This window comes from Rattus norvegicus, chromosome 12 (assembly GCF_021556685.1).
Source record: "Rattus norvegicus strain SHRSP/BbbUtx chromosome 12, alternate assembly SHRSP_T2T, whole genome shotgun sequence".
NCBI lineage: Eukaryota > Metazoa > Chordata > Mammalia > Rodentia > Muridae > Rattus > Rattus norvegicus.
The window spans coordinates 36,070,458-36,083,880 of NC_141545.1; the positions used below are offsets into that span (position 1 = coordinate 36,070,458).

Consider the following 13,423-nt stretch of genomic DNA (forward strand, 5'->3'; position numbering starts at 1 on the left):
ATGAATGCCAAGCAGAAGCCTTAACACTTGGTAGCTTTGTTACTGTTTAAAGCTTGTTTCTAGGCAAGAGGCACTTGCTCTGTGGACCAGAAGATAGATATAGAGCCAGTTTTTAACCTTTTCCATCCATTAAGGATGTATGTGCTCTGAGCAGTCTTTGGCTGTGGGTTTGCTCAAGACAGTTTGTGAAATGAGACTGCCCAGAACCATGTTGAGTTGGATTGGGGCCATTCTCATAGTGTTCATGGTAGATGTAAACAGTACAGGTGGGAGAAGCAAGGTTAGGGCTGCCTCTGCCCAGATACCACCAAGTGGGGTCTTCAATGTGTTGATGAGATTCTCTGTACAGCTCAGCCAGGCTCCAGCTCATGAGTCCCCTGTTTTTTGTCTCTTTAATGCTGGGTGTGCACCGCTGGGTAACCTTTCTAATCTAATGCTAGCTTGTGAGCTTCTCTTACTGTGCTTACAGCTTAGTTGTAGGCTTGCCAAGGACTCTGGTGCTTGGGTACCATGCAGGAGTTGTGCCTTGCCTCCGAGCAAGCCTTACTATGCATGGGGCCAGAGCCTGCGTGGCAGGTTCTCATAGTATTCGTGTTAAGTGCAGTAAGGTCTGGAGCTCAGGATTGCATGATGATTCTGCAGGACTGGACCGGGCCAGGCTGTGGTTTCTGGACCCTATTTCAAGGATTATTCCTGGTGGCCTCATGGTAGATGGTCAGCTTTCTTTGAGCACTAGGACTTGCTGGCATTTGGAGAGGCACCCAACTTCTCTGAAGGACTGAATGTGAGATGACTTGTCAGGAGACTGGGTGAATCTGTAAACAGCATTTTGACTGTGTGCTATAATCAGCTGAGAGCAAGAACTTGAGATCCTGTGTATCTGCTCTCAATTTATAGATGATCAGGTGCTATGTAGGTGTGGTGACAGGGCTTATAGCTACTGTGGGTGGTTGGGAGGTCATTACATATGAAAACACTATGGCTTGTCTTGTTTAAAGAGTAAACAGAAAGTGTAGAAGATCACATTTTTTTCATGCATTTCTCTTCTCTCTTACTTTAGGTCAAAGATCGAGGTCCAGAGGCCACTCGGAGATTTTTCAATTGGTTTTACTGGAGCATTAATTTGGGAGCAATCCTGTCATTAGGAGGTATTGCCTATATTCAGCAGAATGTGAGCTTTCTCACAGGCTACCTGATTCCTACAGTCTGCGTGGCCATTGCTTTCCTGGTCTTCCTCTGTGGCCAGAGTGTCTTCATCACCAAGCCTCCTGATGGCAGTGCCTTCACTGACATGTTCAGGATTCTGACCTACAGCTGCTGCTCCCAGAGAGGAGGGCAGCGGAGAAGTGGGTGAGTGACACTTGCTCCCTGCAGAGAAAGTCCCAGCTGAGGGCTGGGCTGAGTGTGGTTTGTGTTTGATCTTTAAGCTGGCTTCATTGAGGAAGTGTGTGGCATAAACCCCTCCATTAGAATAGCAGAGTCCTGAGTTCAATACTCTGCCCAACTCCTTCACTGCCAACATGGGTAAGGGTACCTTGCTGCTGGGTAGCAGATCGTGAAGGTAGGGATCTGCAGAGGATATCATGGAGACATTGTGTGCTTTAGACACAGAAATGTGTTAATGAGAACTTAAGCTGTTATGTATGTTGTAGGTACTTGTCTCAAAAGGAAGCTGTTGTCTCTCACATTGGTCAGCACAGAGCCATGCCATCTACTGTGTAATAGAGGGGCACATAATCATAGCTTGAGATGCACTTGGGAGCCCTTTACCGCTACTTGAATGGGGCTTGTATAGCCTCAGTGCCAGGGATCCCAACCTGGAACTTTCAGAAATACCCATATTCTGAGATATGCCCCCTTTTTCTGCTGATGGTGATCCATGGTCCTGCCCAATGTAGGTTAATGACGTCCAGAAATCAGCCTGCGAAGGACTTAGATGCTTCTGTGTTATGTATAGTACAATGGTTACTCGACTGTGGTTGTGACATAAGAGATGTAGTATTGTAGCCATCAGAGCAATCAAGGCATAGAAAACCAAAGTCCAGGGACCTTGGTGGTCAACTCCTTCCCTGTGATTTGCTGAACCTAAGGATTCCTGGTAGTTACTGAGAAACGTAGATTCCTTATTCTTAGGGCTTCCTGTGGGATGGCCTTGTTAGCAAAAGTACTCTGCAGGGCAGTGTGCACATCTCCTTGTGTGCTTGTCATAGCCGTACTGGAAGCCGTTTTGTGGCAGACCTGAAGCTGCACAGTGTGACTCCTGTGGCTCTGCTGATGGCACATGAGTCCCTTGGGTGAAATCTGACTGTCCCAACTTCCTTCATGGACCTACTGGGAAGTCTGTGTGCTCTGGCAGCTTTCAGACCCTGTCTGGAGGGGAACTAGCACTTGAGGAACTTGCAAAGCTGGACACCACCCAGTTCCAGCAAACCCTGGTTTTTGCTAGGGCCTTACTTTGTCAGACAGAAGCTTTTGTTGCGGCCCTTAACTGTTTCTAATCTAGATTGATCTCTGTGGGGACAGGACAGCTTTTAGCAGATATCCCTGATGAGAGCCTTTCAGTCAGGGGCCAGCATTGCTCTGGGACCTGTGGGGTTTTGGTGTGCATATGATACAAAAGTAGTGAGACTGAACGGCTTGGCTTCCTCTGAGCTTCAGCATTGGAAATCTCTGGGACAAAACTAAGCAACAAGAGTGGGAAAGGTGGCAGCTACGTTGTATGAACTTGCTGTGGGCCCTGGCTATTCAGAGACTATTAGAGTGTCTGACTTTGATATTTGCTGGGCTGCTCTCAGGATTATTGTGAGGCCTCAGTACAGTGAGGTAAGCAGCCTAGTACCTGATGAGGCCTGCCACATCCTAGGTAAGTAGGAATTTGAAGAAGTTAGAGATGTTCTCAAATGAAGAGAAGTAAGTACAGGAACCCGGGACCCAGCATCCCTCTCACCTAGTCCCTGTGATACTGCGCAGGCAGCAGGGATTCACCTCATCAGATTTTGCTAAAATACTAAATAAGTTATGGTTTTTAATTTTTCGATCTTCTCTGACTTGGAATACAGAGATTAAGAGCATCTGCTTTATAGAACAAAAATAAGGGACTGGAGAGACAGCTCAGTGGTTAAGAGCACCTGCTGGTTTTCCAAAAGACCTGGGTTTGGTTCCCACAGCTCTGGTTCCTTGGGATCCATGGTCCTCCTCTGGACTCTGAGGGCACCAGGCACGTCTGCAGTATACTTGACATATATGCAGGCAAGCTGGGTGTGTTGGCACATGCTCTTAATTTCAGAAAGACTGGCAGATCTCTGAGTTTGAGGCCAGCTCGGTGTATATTGAAGCAAGTTGCAGGACAGTGAGGGCTCCATAGTGAGGAAGACAAAACATACATCTACGCCAACCATACGTGCTAAATAGGAAAAAAATCAAATAATCTAAAATGTGACAATTCAGGGAAATCAGGCCTAGGATTATAAACTTGGATGCAAACAACTGCCATTCCAAGGTCTGGAGTTGGGAGGCTCTCAGCGGGGTTGAGTGTCTTATATTGGTTTTGGTTTTGCAGGGAACAGTGCAGTTTCCTACAGTTTCTGTTGGTATTGTGCAGCTGGGGAAGACCGTGTCACTGCCTGGAGGGTCTCATTCATTTCTTTTAAAGACTGCAGATGGAGAGGCAGGGATGTTCATGGTGTGATGTGAATGAGGTGTGGTTGTCCAGGCATACACCTGTCAGCCAAGATGGCCTCACTCCAGTGCTGATCCCAACCCTGAGGCACTGGGATCTTGACACAGCTCTTGTCTAATCTGTGTCCTAACCTCCTCTTTGAAATGGGTCAATAAGAGCCTTGCAGGACTTCCAGGCGTGTGAGAAAGATGAATGAGTTCCCCTTCCCCTCACCCTAGTGTAGTGCCCATCATGGGTCTCTTCATCCCAGAGGCAGATGTTGCTTTTCCAGCCATCAGAGCACCCTCTAGTCCCTTGAGTGTCTACCTGTTTGATAAGCCAGTATAGTCACAAGAGAAATTGGGATTGCTCAGATTGCTGTCGGCTGGCTAGAAGTCCAGGTGACACTGCTGCTCTGTGGAGCTGCGTGAGGTTGACATGCCCTCCTTGTGGGTACAGTGGACACAGTTATCTTTTCCAAGGGCCGGTGCGGAGTACAGTTAGTTGTAGGAGGACTTAAAGCAGGCAGTGCACAGAGCCGCTTTCCCACCCCAGACGTGATTTGTTACCGGGCATTGTTGCTGGGGATGGAAGTAAACTAATTCCTTCATTTTGTTTCCCAAAGTGAAGGCCTTGGAGTCTTTCAGCAATCTTCTAAACACAGTCTGTTTGATTCATGTAAGATGTCGCGTGGAGGGCCGTTCACAGAGGACAAAGTGGAAGACGTGAAAGCCCTGGTCAAGATTGTGCCCGTGTTCTTGGCTCTGATTCCTTACTGGACAGTGTATTTCCAAGTGAGTGCTGACCCAGCCTTGTGGCTGATGTCACAGTGCAGGGCTCAGGGTTGTCCATCAGTTGCCATAGTTTCCAGTCATGAACTCAGGTTGGCTGCTTTGTATGGGAAAACCGTTCTGAAGAAGCAGCAGAGAATGGGTGTACTTCTGGTTTCCTGGCCCCTCCAGCTTCTCACTTGGTGGCCTGGAAGCTCTTCTCAAAGAGGCTGTATGGTGACTCAATAAATTCCATGTCTGATTCCAAACTGCAGCCGCCATCTGATTCTAAGAGGAGTTGCCACACCTCAGCTAGAGGAGGGAGGGTGTGTGACGGACTTGGAGAGGCCCTGCTGGCTCACCTGCAGCATCTGCTTTCTTTATCCAGATGCAGACCACATATGTTTTACAGAGTCTTCATTTGAAGATTCCAGAAATCTCAAGTATCACCACCACCCATCACACGGTAAGAGACCTGGAGGTGGCAGGAGTTGTTTCTGCAACTGCAGCAGGTCGCTGCGACTCTGTCACTAGAACTAGTTCCTACTTAGTTACAACCTGCTGAGATTGGGTTGTCCAGTGCCATTAAACACTAGCACTGTTAGATTTAGCCCTCCGCCAGCTCAGAGCACACTTGCGGCCAGTCTCTAGTTGAAGCACCTCAGAGGCCGTGCGTGGGTGGTGTGGGGAACTGCTGTACTGAAGCTAATGCCGCGCTCTGTGCAGCTGCCTGCAGCTTGGCTCACCATGTTTGATGCGGTGCTCATCCTCCTGCTCATCCCACTGAAGGACAAGCTAGTGGACCCGGTGCTGAGGAGACACGGCCTGCTCCCATCCTCCCTGAAGAGGATTGCCGTGGGGATGTTCTTCGTCACATGCTCTGCCTTTGCTGCAGGTGAGCCAGCATTTCTCTTGGCCTCTCCTCCCTTCCGTGTCCCAGTATGGCTTCTGTATCATGCAGAAGCTAGTGTACTGTGCTGAAGACACTGGGTAGCCAGTGACTTCATCTTTTGATGAAGAGTGTTTTACAAGTGTCATTTTCTTCTCAAGGACAAATCCTCATCCTAGGACTGAGTAGACTTACCCTGCGCTGCCCTAGCCTGCAGGCCAACACTTGGTGTGGAGTGGGAATGAGAGGAGGAGATTCTGTGCAGGCTTCTGACTTCACAGTTGGTGAAGCCGCCACTGTCCCAGCATGGAGAAAAGGGGTTTATGGGATTGGTCCAGGCTCCTCGCACACTCCCAACAAAAGTCTCAATAGCTGAAGAGCTAAACTAGTCAGTCACTCAGGTCCCACACCACAGTCCAGCATGGGACAGTGTCCTGAGACACTCCTGTCCCTCCCATTCTTTGTGCTGATGAGGCTGGGGTCTGCTAACCTTTTCAGGAACAGCAGGTGCTCTGAACTGCTGAGCCATCTTCCCAGCCCCTCTTCCTTGTTTAATGGTAAAAAATAACAAGGCCAAGGATTTGCCTGTGGTTACGGCTATACCATGTTTATTGTGCTTAGTGTAGGGTTTCCGCTTTTTATTACTTTACATTTTATTTTGTGCATGTGGGGGAGGAGGAGTCAGACCACAGCACATGTGTGGAGATGAGAGGTGAACTTGCCTGAGTTCTCCCCTTCCACCATGGGGGTTAGAGAGAAAACCCAGGTCATCAGACGGTGGCAGCGCCTTCACCCACTGAATTGTCTGGCCCAGAACCTTGATTTCCACTTGATCTGAAAGTCACTTGGGCCTTTTTAGCATTTCACTTTGGTACTGAGGTTTGTTTTGTAGAGTTGAGGGAGATCGTTAGTCCTGTGTTGGGGGCATGGAGGTTTGTTACCATGGCCCAGTGGTGCCAGCTTGTTCCTGAGGGTTCCAGGTCTCCCTTTCATGTTCCTGCCGTGCTGTCCTTCTCCTGGACCTCCGCATTCTGTGCTTTATTTTAGTTCTGCCCACAGCCTTGGTTTTATTTTCTTGGACTGAGGCAGGTTTTGGAGCTTTGTCTAGAGAACTGGGCCCATTTATTTCAAGGGCTGCACATTGGATAATTCAGCATTTTTTTTCACGTGTATACCCGTGGTAGTGTCTTTGAAACTTTGGTTGCTTACAGGAGCATGGGTAACTTCACAGTGTCTGCACTCATTCTCCCTGGTGACCATTAGTTATAGAGTCTCACGCATCCTCCCAGTTTTAAAAAGACAGGAGGCTGGGGCTGGAGAGACGGCTCTGCGGTTAAGAGCACCTACCCGCTGCTCTTGCTGAGGTCCTAGGTTCAATTCCCGACAACCTGTGGTGGCTTCCAGCCATCTGTAATGAGATCTGATCCTCTTCTGGTGTGCAGGTGTTCGTGCAGATAGAGCACTACTGCTTAAACTAGATAAATACATCTTAAAAAATGAGCAGAATGGGCTGGGGATTTAGCTCAGTGGTAGAGCGCTTACCTAGGAAGCGCAAGGCCCTGGGTTCGGTCCCCAGCTCCGAAAAAAAAAAAAAAAAAAAAAAAAGAACCAAAAAAAAAAAAAAAATGAGCAGAATGAATACTTGAGGGTAAAACTGATCATAGTGAGTATCTATAAAATGCTCTAGTGAAGAAGAGGTGGATGGCATGACTGGGACCTGCCTAGGAAGCTGTCACGGTCACCTTCCTTGCTTTCTTGCACCTTTCAGGATTGTTGATAAATTCCTGTAATACACTGCAGACTTAGATTAATGTATTAAGTGCTACACTAACTTGATTCTTTATTCAGGAATCCTGGAGAGTAAAAGGCTGGACCTGGTGAAGGAGAAGACCATCAACCAGACCATTGGTGGTGTGGTCTACCATGCTGCTGACCTGCCCATCTGGTGGCAGATCCCACAGTATGTGCTCATTGGCATCAGTGAGATATTTGCAAGTATAGCAGGTGAGACTGCGTGAGGTGGCATCTGGGCCTGTCTGTATCATACCCTGCACTGTGCCGAGCAGAACCATGGTGCTCTGGTGGGGAGAGTTGTCTCTTAGAGCATGACCCAGTAGGTGGTGTCCCTAGTCCTCAGGCTTAGGCTGCCCTTCCTCATGCAAAACCAGTGTTCTTAAGATATTTTCACAAGTCCATCATGGCCTGCCCTGTGTGTCACTATGGATGGCTCCTGCTAGACCTTTTTGTCCCCAAACTTTGCAGAGCACAGCTGTGCTGCTGGTGCAGGCTTACATACGTGAATAAGCAAATCTGACTTAGAGCTTTTTCTCATGGGCCTCTGTCGCTAGTGATACCCTGCAGGGACAAGGCTTGGGGCAGGTTGGCTCTTGCAGCAGTGGGAAGAGAGGAGCTGGTGACTCCCAGGAGGGGGAGGGGAGGAGGAGGAAGAGGAGGAGCAGGAGCATGAGCATGCTGCCACCTTCTCTTTCAAACCCTGGCAGCTTTCTGTGACTACTGACATGGGCTTTGCTTTCTCTTTGCCCAGCCTGGTCCCTGGGAATATAAGTTTATAGGTACTTGAACCTATTATGCTGTGTTGGCTGTGAAGCAGGAGCCTTATAGAGGCCTCCCCTTAACCGCATTCAAGTCTTGACTTTTTAGGATTTGTTCATTTTATGTGTTGCCTACATGTATGTATTTATACCGCATGCATACAAGTACCCATGGAGGGTAGAAAAAGGAATCAGATTCCTTAGACCTGGAGTTACACACAACTGTGAGTCTCCATGAGGGCTCTAGGACTAGAACCCTGGTCCTTTGCAAGAGCATCTAGTGCTCTTAAATACTGACCATCTCTCCAGCCCCCTAACTCTTGAGCTTTTGAGAAAGGAGCTAACACTGCAGCCTCATTGGCTTCAAACTTGTAGCAATCCTCTGGCTGCAGCCTGTTGAATGCTAGGACTTCAGGTATGAGATACCATGTCTATCTTGTGACAAAACTTGTGGATATCTGACAAGTGAGAGTGCCTTTCTTCCCTGGTGGGTTTTAAGAGCTCATGGGGTTGAGTGGCTGCATCTAGTGTTGACTTCTCCAACCCCGTGTCAGACCCATGTGTACTGGGAATCAGGGCACTGGGACACAGGCTCAGGGTGACCCAGGTGATCTAAGTGTGACCTCCTTTTCTCTAGGTCTGGAGTTTGCGTACTCGGCTGCCCCCAAGTCCATGCAGAGTGCCATCATGGGACTCTTCTTCTTCTTCTCTGGCATTGGGTCCTTCGTGGGCTCAGGACTGCTGGCCCTGGTGTCTCTCAAGGCCATCGGGTGGATGAGCAGTCATACAGACTTTGGTGAGAATTAACTTGTGGAGGGGAGGAAGCCAGAGTGCTTGCTGTTGCTGTGGGTTGTGTGAAGATTTAGTCTGTCCCAGAGGCCACTAGCCCAAACCCTGTTGAAGTTTGTGTTGAGTAGCCCTGCCTTGTCAGCAGCTGCTATATCTAGCTTAGCACTTTCTGGAGAGCTGGGTGAGTGGTCAGCCTGCTGTTTGTTTTGGGTTTCAGATGTTAGAAGGTGGGTAGTGCTTTGTGAACACTGTCCTTGGTCAGTCTGCTGCTCCTGGAGGTGGCTTCTGGCTGTTTATCTGGGCAGCTCTGCAGTGCTGTGTGTGAACCAGGGGCTACAACATCCTTTGCCATTTAGATAAGCACAAGTTCCCTATGCAAAAGTCTGTACCCTGAGCATTTGCCCAGCTTTGTAGCATTTAATCCATCTTTATTGTATAATTTCAGGAAAGTCTGGAATTTTTGTCTAGAAATTGTGGGATTCCCAGCGCCTTAGTTGGATTCCTTTAAATCTTGGGGTAATACCCAGAAACCCAAAACCCCCTTCCTCAACTTCCCTGGGTGCCTGTAACTGACTCTATAGCTGTGTGAGGCCAGTTGTAAAAATCACCCAGCCCCCTGGGAGAGTGCCATCCCTGGAGTAGAGTCTGTCTGCTTGGTGCAGACTTTCCCAAGTGGTCATCACAGGAGTCTAGTTATTGTTTAAAGCATTTACTGTTATATGTGCACATGGTATAGGCATGTGTGGCAAGTGTCTTTAATGCTGAGTCCTCTACCAGTCCACAGTGGGGCTCACTCTGTAGCCCAGGGTTGCCTTAGAGCGCAGGAGTGCCATTCCTCCTTAGACAGTGGTGAGACAGTCGTTGGGAAGGGGTTGCAACCTCATGTGGACTCTCTAAGGGATACTGTACCGACCCTGACCACCTCATCTGCGGAGAGCGCTGGCTCTGGGATTGTGGGTGTGAACGGCTTCTCCAGCTTCGGCTCTAGACTCTCTGCTTTTGCTTACTCCCACTTCCGGTCCACTCTCTATGTACCTTTTGCTGTCCTGGATCTCATTCTTTAGACCAGGCTGGCCTTGAACTCAGAGGTCCACCAGCTGCCTCCGCCTCCCAGTGCTGGGATAAAAGGCATGAGCTGCCGCCACCACCCCCAGGTATAATTTAGTGTCTTAGTGTCCCCAGCTGTTTCCGATAGGCTGCACCTAATCCTCCGCAGAGTTCCTTTGATCGCTGTACAGCCAGTGTGAAAGGTAGCACTTAGCCGTGCCCAGCAGCTTCTCACTTTTAGTAGGGACTGGAGTCAGGCTGTGCAAAAGCCTTGGTAGAACCTGGTCTCTCCAGAAGAACACCTTCTGCAGAAGGGACAGAAGCTCCAAGCCAGCACCCCTTCCTCCTGCCAGGTGCACAGCCACTGGACCTTCCCCTCCCCCTTCCATGTCCGCATTCTTGCAGAAGAGGAGGTGACTAGAGCTTAGCTTGGTGGGCTAGGGAATCCTTATGAGGTTTCAAGGCTCCCTAGGCTTCCATTGTACACTTTATGACACTCACCACTGTTCCCTAAGTGGGAATGACATTCCTGCAGCCCAGTGCTGGCCAAGCACAGTCTCCATGTACAGGTCAGTGCAGAATCCTGTCCTGTCTCCTCTCTCTGACCACCTTGCCCCTGACAAGACATTCTGTTCCTATTGAGTCACCATGGGGTTCTCATCTGAGAGGCCCCCTGTTGACTCTGAGTGTCATTCTCTCACAGAATTATGTTGCAGTGTCTCTTGGGTAGTGGGTACATATTTGAATTCTTGGCACATTCACAAATGAGACTAGACCTGGTAAGCTGTGGTGTGCTTTCTGCTCTGGGGGCCAGTGGTGTGGACATAACCACACAGCCCACTTGTCTTCCCAGCTTCAACACTGCACATAAGATTACACCATTGGTACCTTGTCACAGTGGTGGACAGGTTCTGGAAGATGGGTGTGTCACTGACCATGAGGGAGCAGGACAGAGCTGGGAACAGAACAAAGGCAAAGTTACTTTCCATTTGCTGACTGAATCATGAAGTTCAGGATAACATGGCTCTTCCCCTTTGGAGCCAACTTCCGGCTTTTGTCCATGTACTGTGCTTCTTGTAGGACCATGCATTGTGCTTGCCCATGTTGCTTGAAACATTTGCTCCTCGTGAGTATCTGCATAGGTACTAAAGGGTGTTACAATAACCCAGCATTAAAAGACATCAGGAGGAAGAAGTCTCACCTTCTCAGTAGAACATGCTTTTGAAGTGTCAGAAAGTGCATGAGCCGTGTGCCAGTTCCCTTCCGTGTGATGAGTCACCCAGAGTATGGCTGACGAGTTCCTTGGCAGCCACTGGGAGCTATGAATGATACCCATGGAGACTCATGGGGACAGGAGGCAGGCTTTATGAAGAGCTGGGTGGCATCTTCAGGGCCATGATCACTTTGGCATGATCACTTCTGTAAACCGCTTGTCCTCAAGGATTACTCCAAAGATCACCACTGGTGAGAGGAATGTGGTATGGACTTAGTCCATCCTCAGAAGTGTCACTCAGTGATGTAGACAATGGCTTTAATTGGTGTGACAGAAGAGCACCTCAGAGAAAGGCAGAGGTGAGTCCCAGATGCAGACGCAGAACAGAAAGCAACACAGGAAGCTTCTCTCATACTGTTGGTATGGAGGAGACGGTGCAAGTCATGAACATCTCTGAGAGACCTGAGGTGACAGCCAACCTCACAAGCCTTCCTCAGTGTCAGAGTTAGGGCTGGGACACCTGCTCCCCCTCCCCACTCTCCCTCCCTCCTTTCACTGAGGATGGGAGAGCCCTGGGAGGCAGGTGGCTAGTGCTCATTGCCTTCTCAGGTGGCCAAGAGCCAGTAAGAAGGCGCCCTGTTTGAAGTATCCTCACCAGGAGTTGTCTGCTCTTTCCTAGGGAACATCAACAGCTGCCACCTGCATTACTACTTCTTCCTGCTGGCCGCCATCCAGGGAGCTACGCTGCTGCTCTTCCTCATTGTGTCTGTGAAGTACGACCGCCAGCGAGCCAGGACAGATGGGGGGACAGCCAGCACGAGGACCTGATGCAGCCAGCCAGCATGCTCACAGGTTCTGCAGACTATAAGGCCTCAGGGCTTGCTAACTACCAGGGCACTGCCAGCAAGCAGGTTGAGGCTAGATGGTTGGTGTCCCAACTTCTGAACTTGCATGTTGTCTGGACTGGCTTCTCCCTCCCTGTGCCCAGATGATGGTGGTGAGTGCCTTACTGTGGCCCGTCTCATGTGCACTGGGCCTACCAGGAGATGAGAATGTGGCTTCTCTCACTGAAGGTCTCTGCCCGTTCTGAGCCAGCCATGCTTTCTCTTTTAGAATCCTGAGCAGCCCCTGTCCTGCTGCTGGGCATCCTTATTCCTTACAAACACTGTTACTTTCATAGCATCTCCTGTAAGATTAGCAAGCATTTCCATCAAGCGGTAGGAGGATTCTCTTCAGAGATCAAAGTGTGGTTGATGGCGAGAGAGCCCCATGAGCTGTTTCTGCTCCATTGATGGTCTCTTGTCACAGATCTTGCTGATGCCAAGGCCTTTGTGGGTCAGTAGTGTAGACTCATCTGCTCAAAAAGTAGTTTTGTTGGCTAAGGTGAAGAAGTGTTTCTTATTACACTAGGCTGGCCTCACTAGGCTGACCTCAAACTTGGTGCTGCCTCCTGTCTGCTTCTCAAGTGCTAAGATCTCAGATGTCCATCACCATGGTCAGCAGGACTTAGGTCATGAACTACTGATCTGCTTTAAGCACATGCATCAGTGGTGAGTGAGGACACCATGTTCTCACTGAGACCAGACAGCAGCTGGCAGGAGATTGGCATTTACACCTGGCAGATCTTTTCTGAGAACTTGACTTTGTGTAGCAGTAAGATTGGAGGCAGGTGGTGAGTGGGGAAAACACGGGAGCTGTTGGGCTGGTCGCCCACCTTTGTATTGTTACTGACATATCTGGGGTTCTGAGTGTGTCAACTAAACCATTTTATGTGTTGCTGTGTTTTGTATAATTTGATAAAAGCTTCTCAGACATGATATGAAGAGCTTCCTGGATGATTTCTCCATACTCTGCATCAGTTCAGCGCCCCCTACAGGTTTCTTTTCATGGCAGAAGCTGCTGCCAGCTCAGCCTTTTATTCCCCTGGCGGAGCGTTAGAGCCACAGTGCTCAAGTACACTTCTGCCAGAACCTGACTCTGCCTCTGTCACACACCAGGTAGAAAGGCTTCAGGATAGAAACCATCTGCTGTACCCCGTTCTTGGCTTTAAAGGGAGGTAGTTCTGCAGAGGTTTGCTTATATCTTAAAAAGAGAAGGTGGGTACTGAAGTCATTAATTTCCTGCTGTCATGCTGTAGGCTTTCTTGGGTTGGTGAGAGGGCCCAGCAGGTGAAGGTGCCTGCCACCAAGCCTGAGACCTGGAGACATTATGGATGGAAGGAAGGAACCAGTTGTCCTGAGTGTCCCCTGACCTCTACACACCATCATGGTGTGCAGCCCTCGACCTCACGTAAAAAAGTAGGTTTTCTTCACAGGATCTTCTGTATTTACATGAGAGCAGGAACTCTGCCTCCCCTGTGTGTGCTCCGGACACCCAGGGTGTGTGCTGGCCATAGGCACCTCGGCTTTGACAGCGCACAGAGCACCCTGAGTGAGACAAGAATGGCAGCTGGGCAAAAGACCTGGGTGTGATGGAAATGGCCTACAGGAACTGTCTCAAGCTCCT

The 13,423-nt window shown here is 49.3% G+C and overlaps 1 protein-coding gene across 3 annotated transcripts in view; it reads left to right on the top strand.

The window, feature by feature from the left end:
• Slc15a4 (solute carrier family 15 member 4) overlaps nt 1–12,735 on the top strand; it is a 33,062-nt gene extending 20,327 nt beyond the window's left edge. For 2 of the 3 annotated variants that reach the window (XM_087577689.1, XM_087577688.1), the window contains exons 2-8: nt 1,061–1,350; nt 4,284–4,452; nt 4,817–4,894; nt 5,155–5,323; nt 7,166–7,321; nt 8,507–8,665; nt 11,598–12,735. In XM_087577689.1, coding sequence (XP_087433815.1) covers nt 1,292–1,350; nt 4,284–4,452; nt 4,817–4,894; nt 5,155–5,323; nt 7,166–7,321; nt 8,507–8,665; nt 11,598–11,746 — 939 coding nt within the window. In that variant the 5' untranslated portion in view covers nt 1,061–1,291 and the 3' untranslated portion in view covers nt 11,747–12,735. 3 annotated transcript variants of the gene reach the window in all.
• The last annotated feature ends 688 nt before the right edge of the window (nt 12,736–13,423 follow it).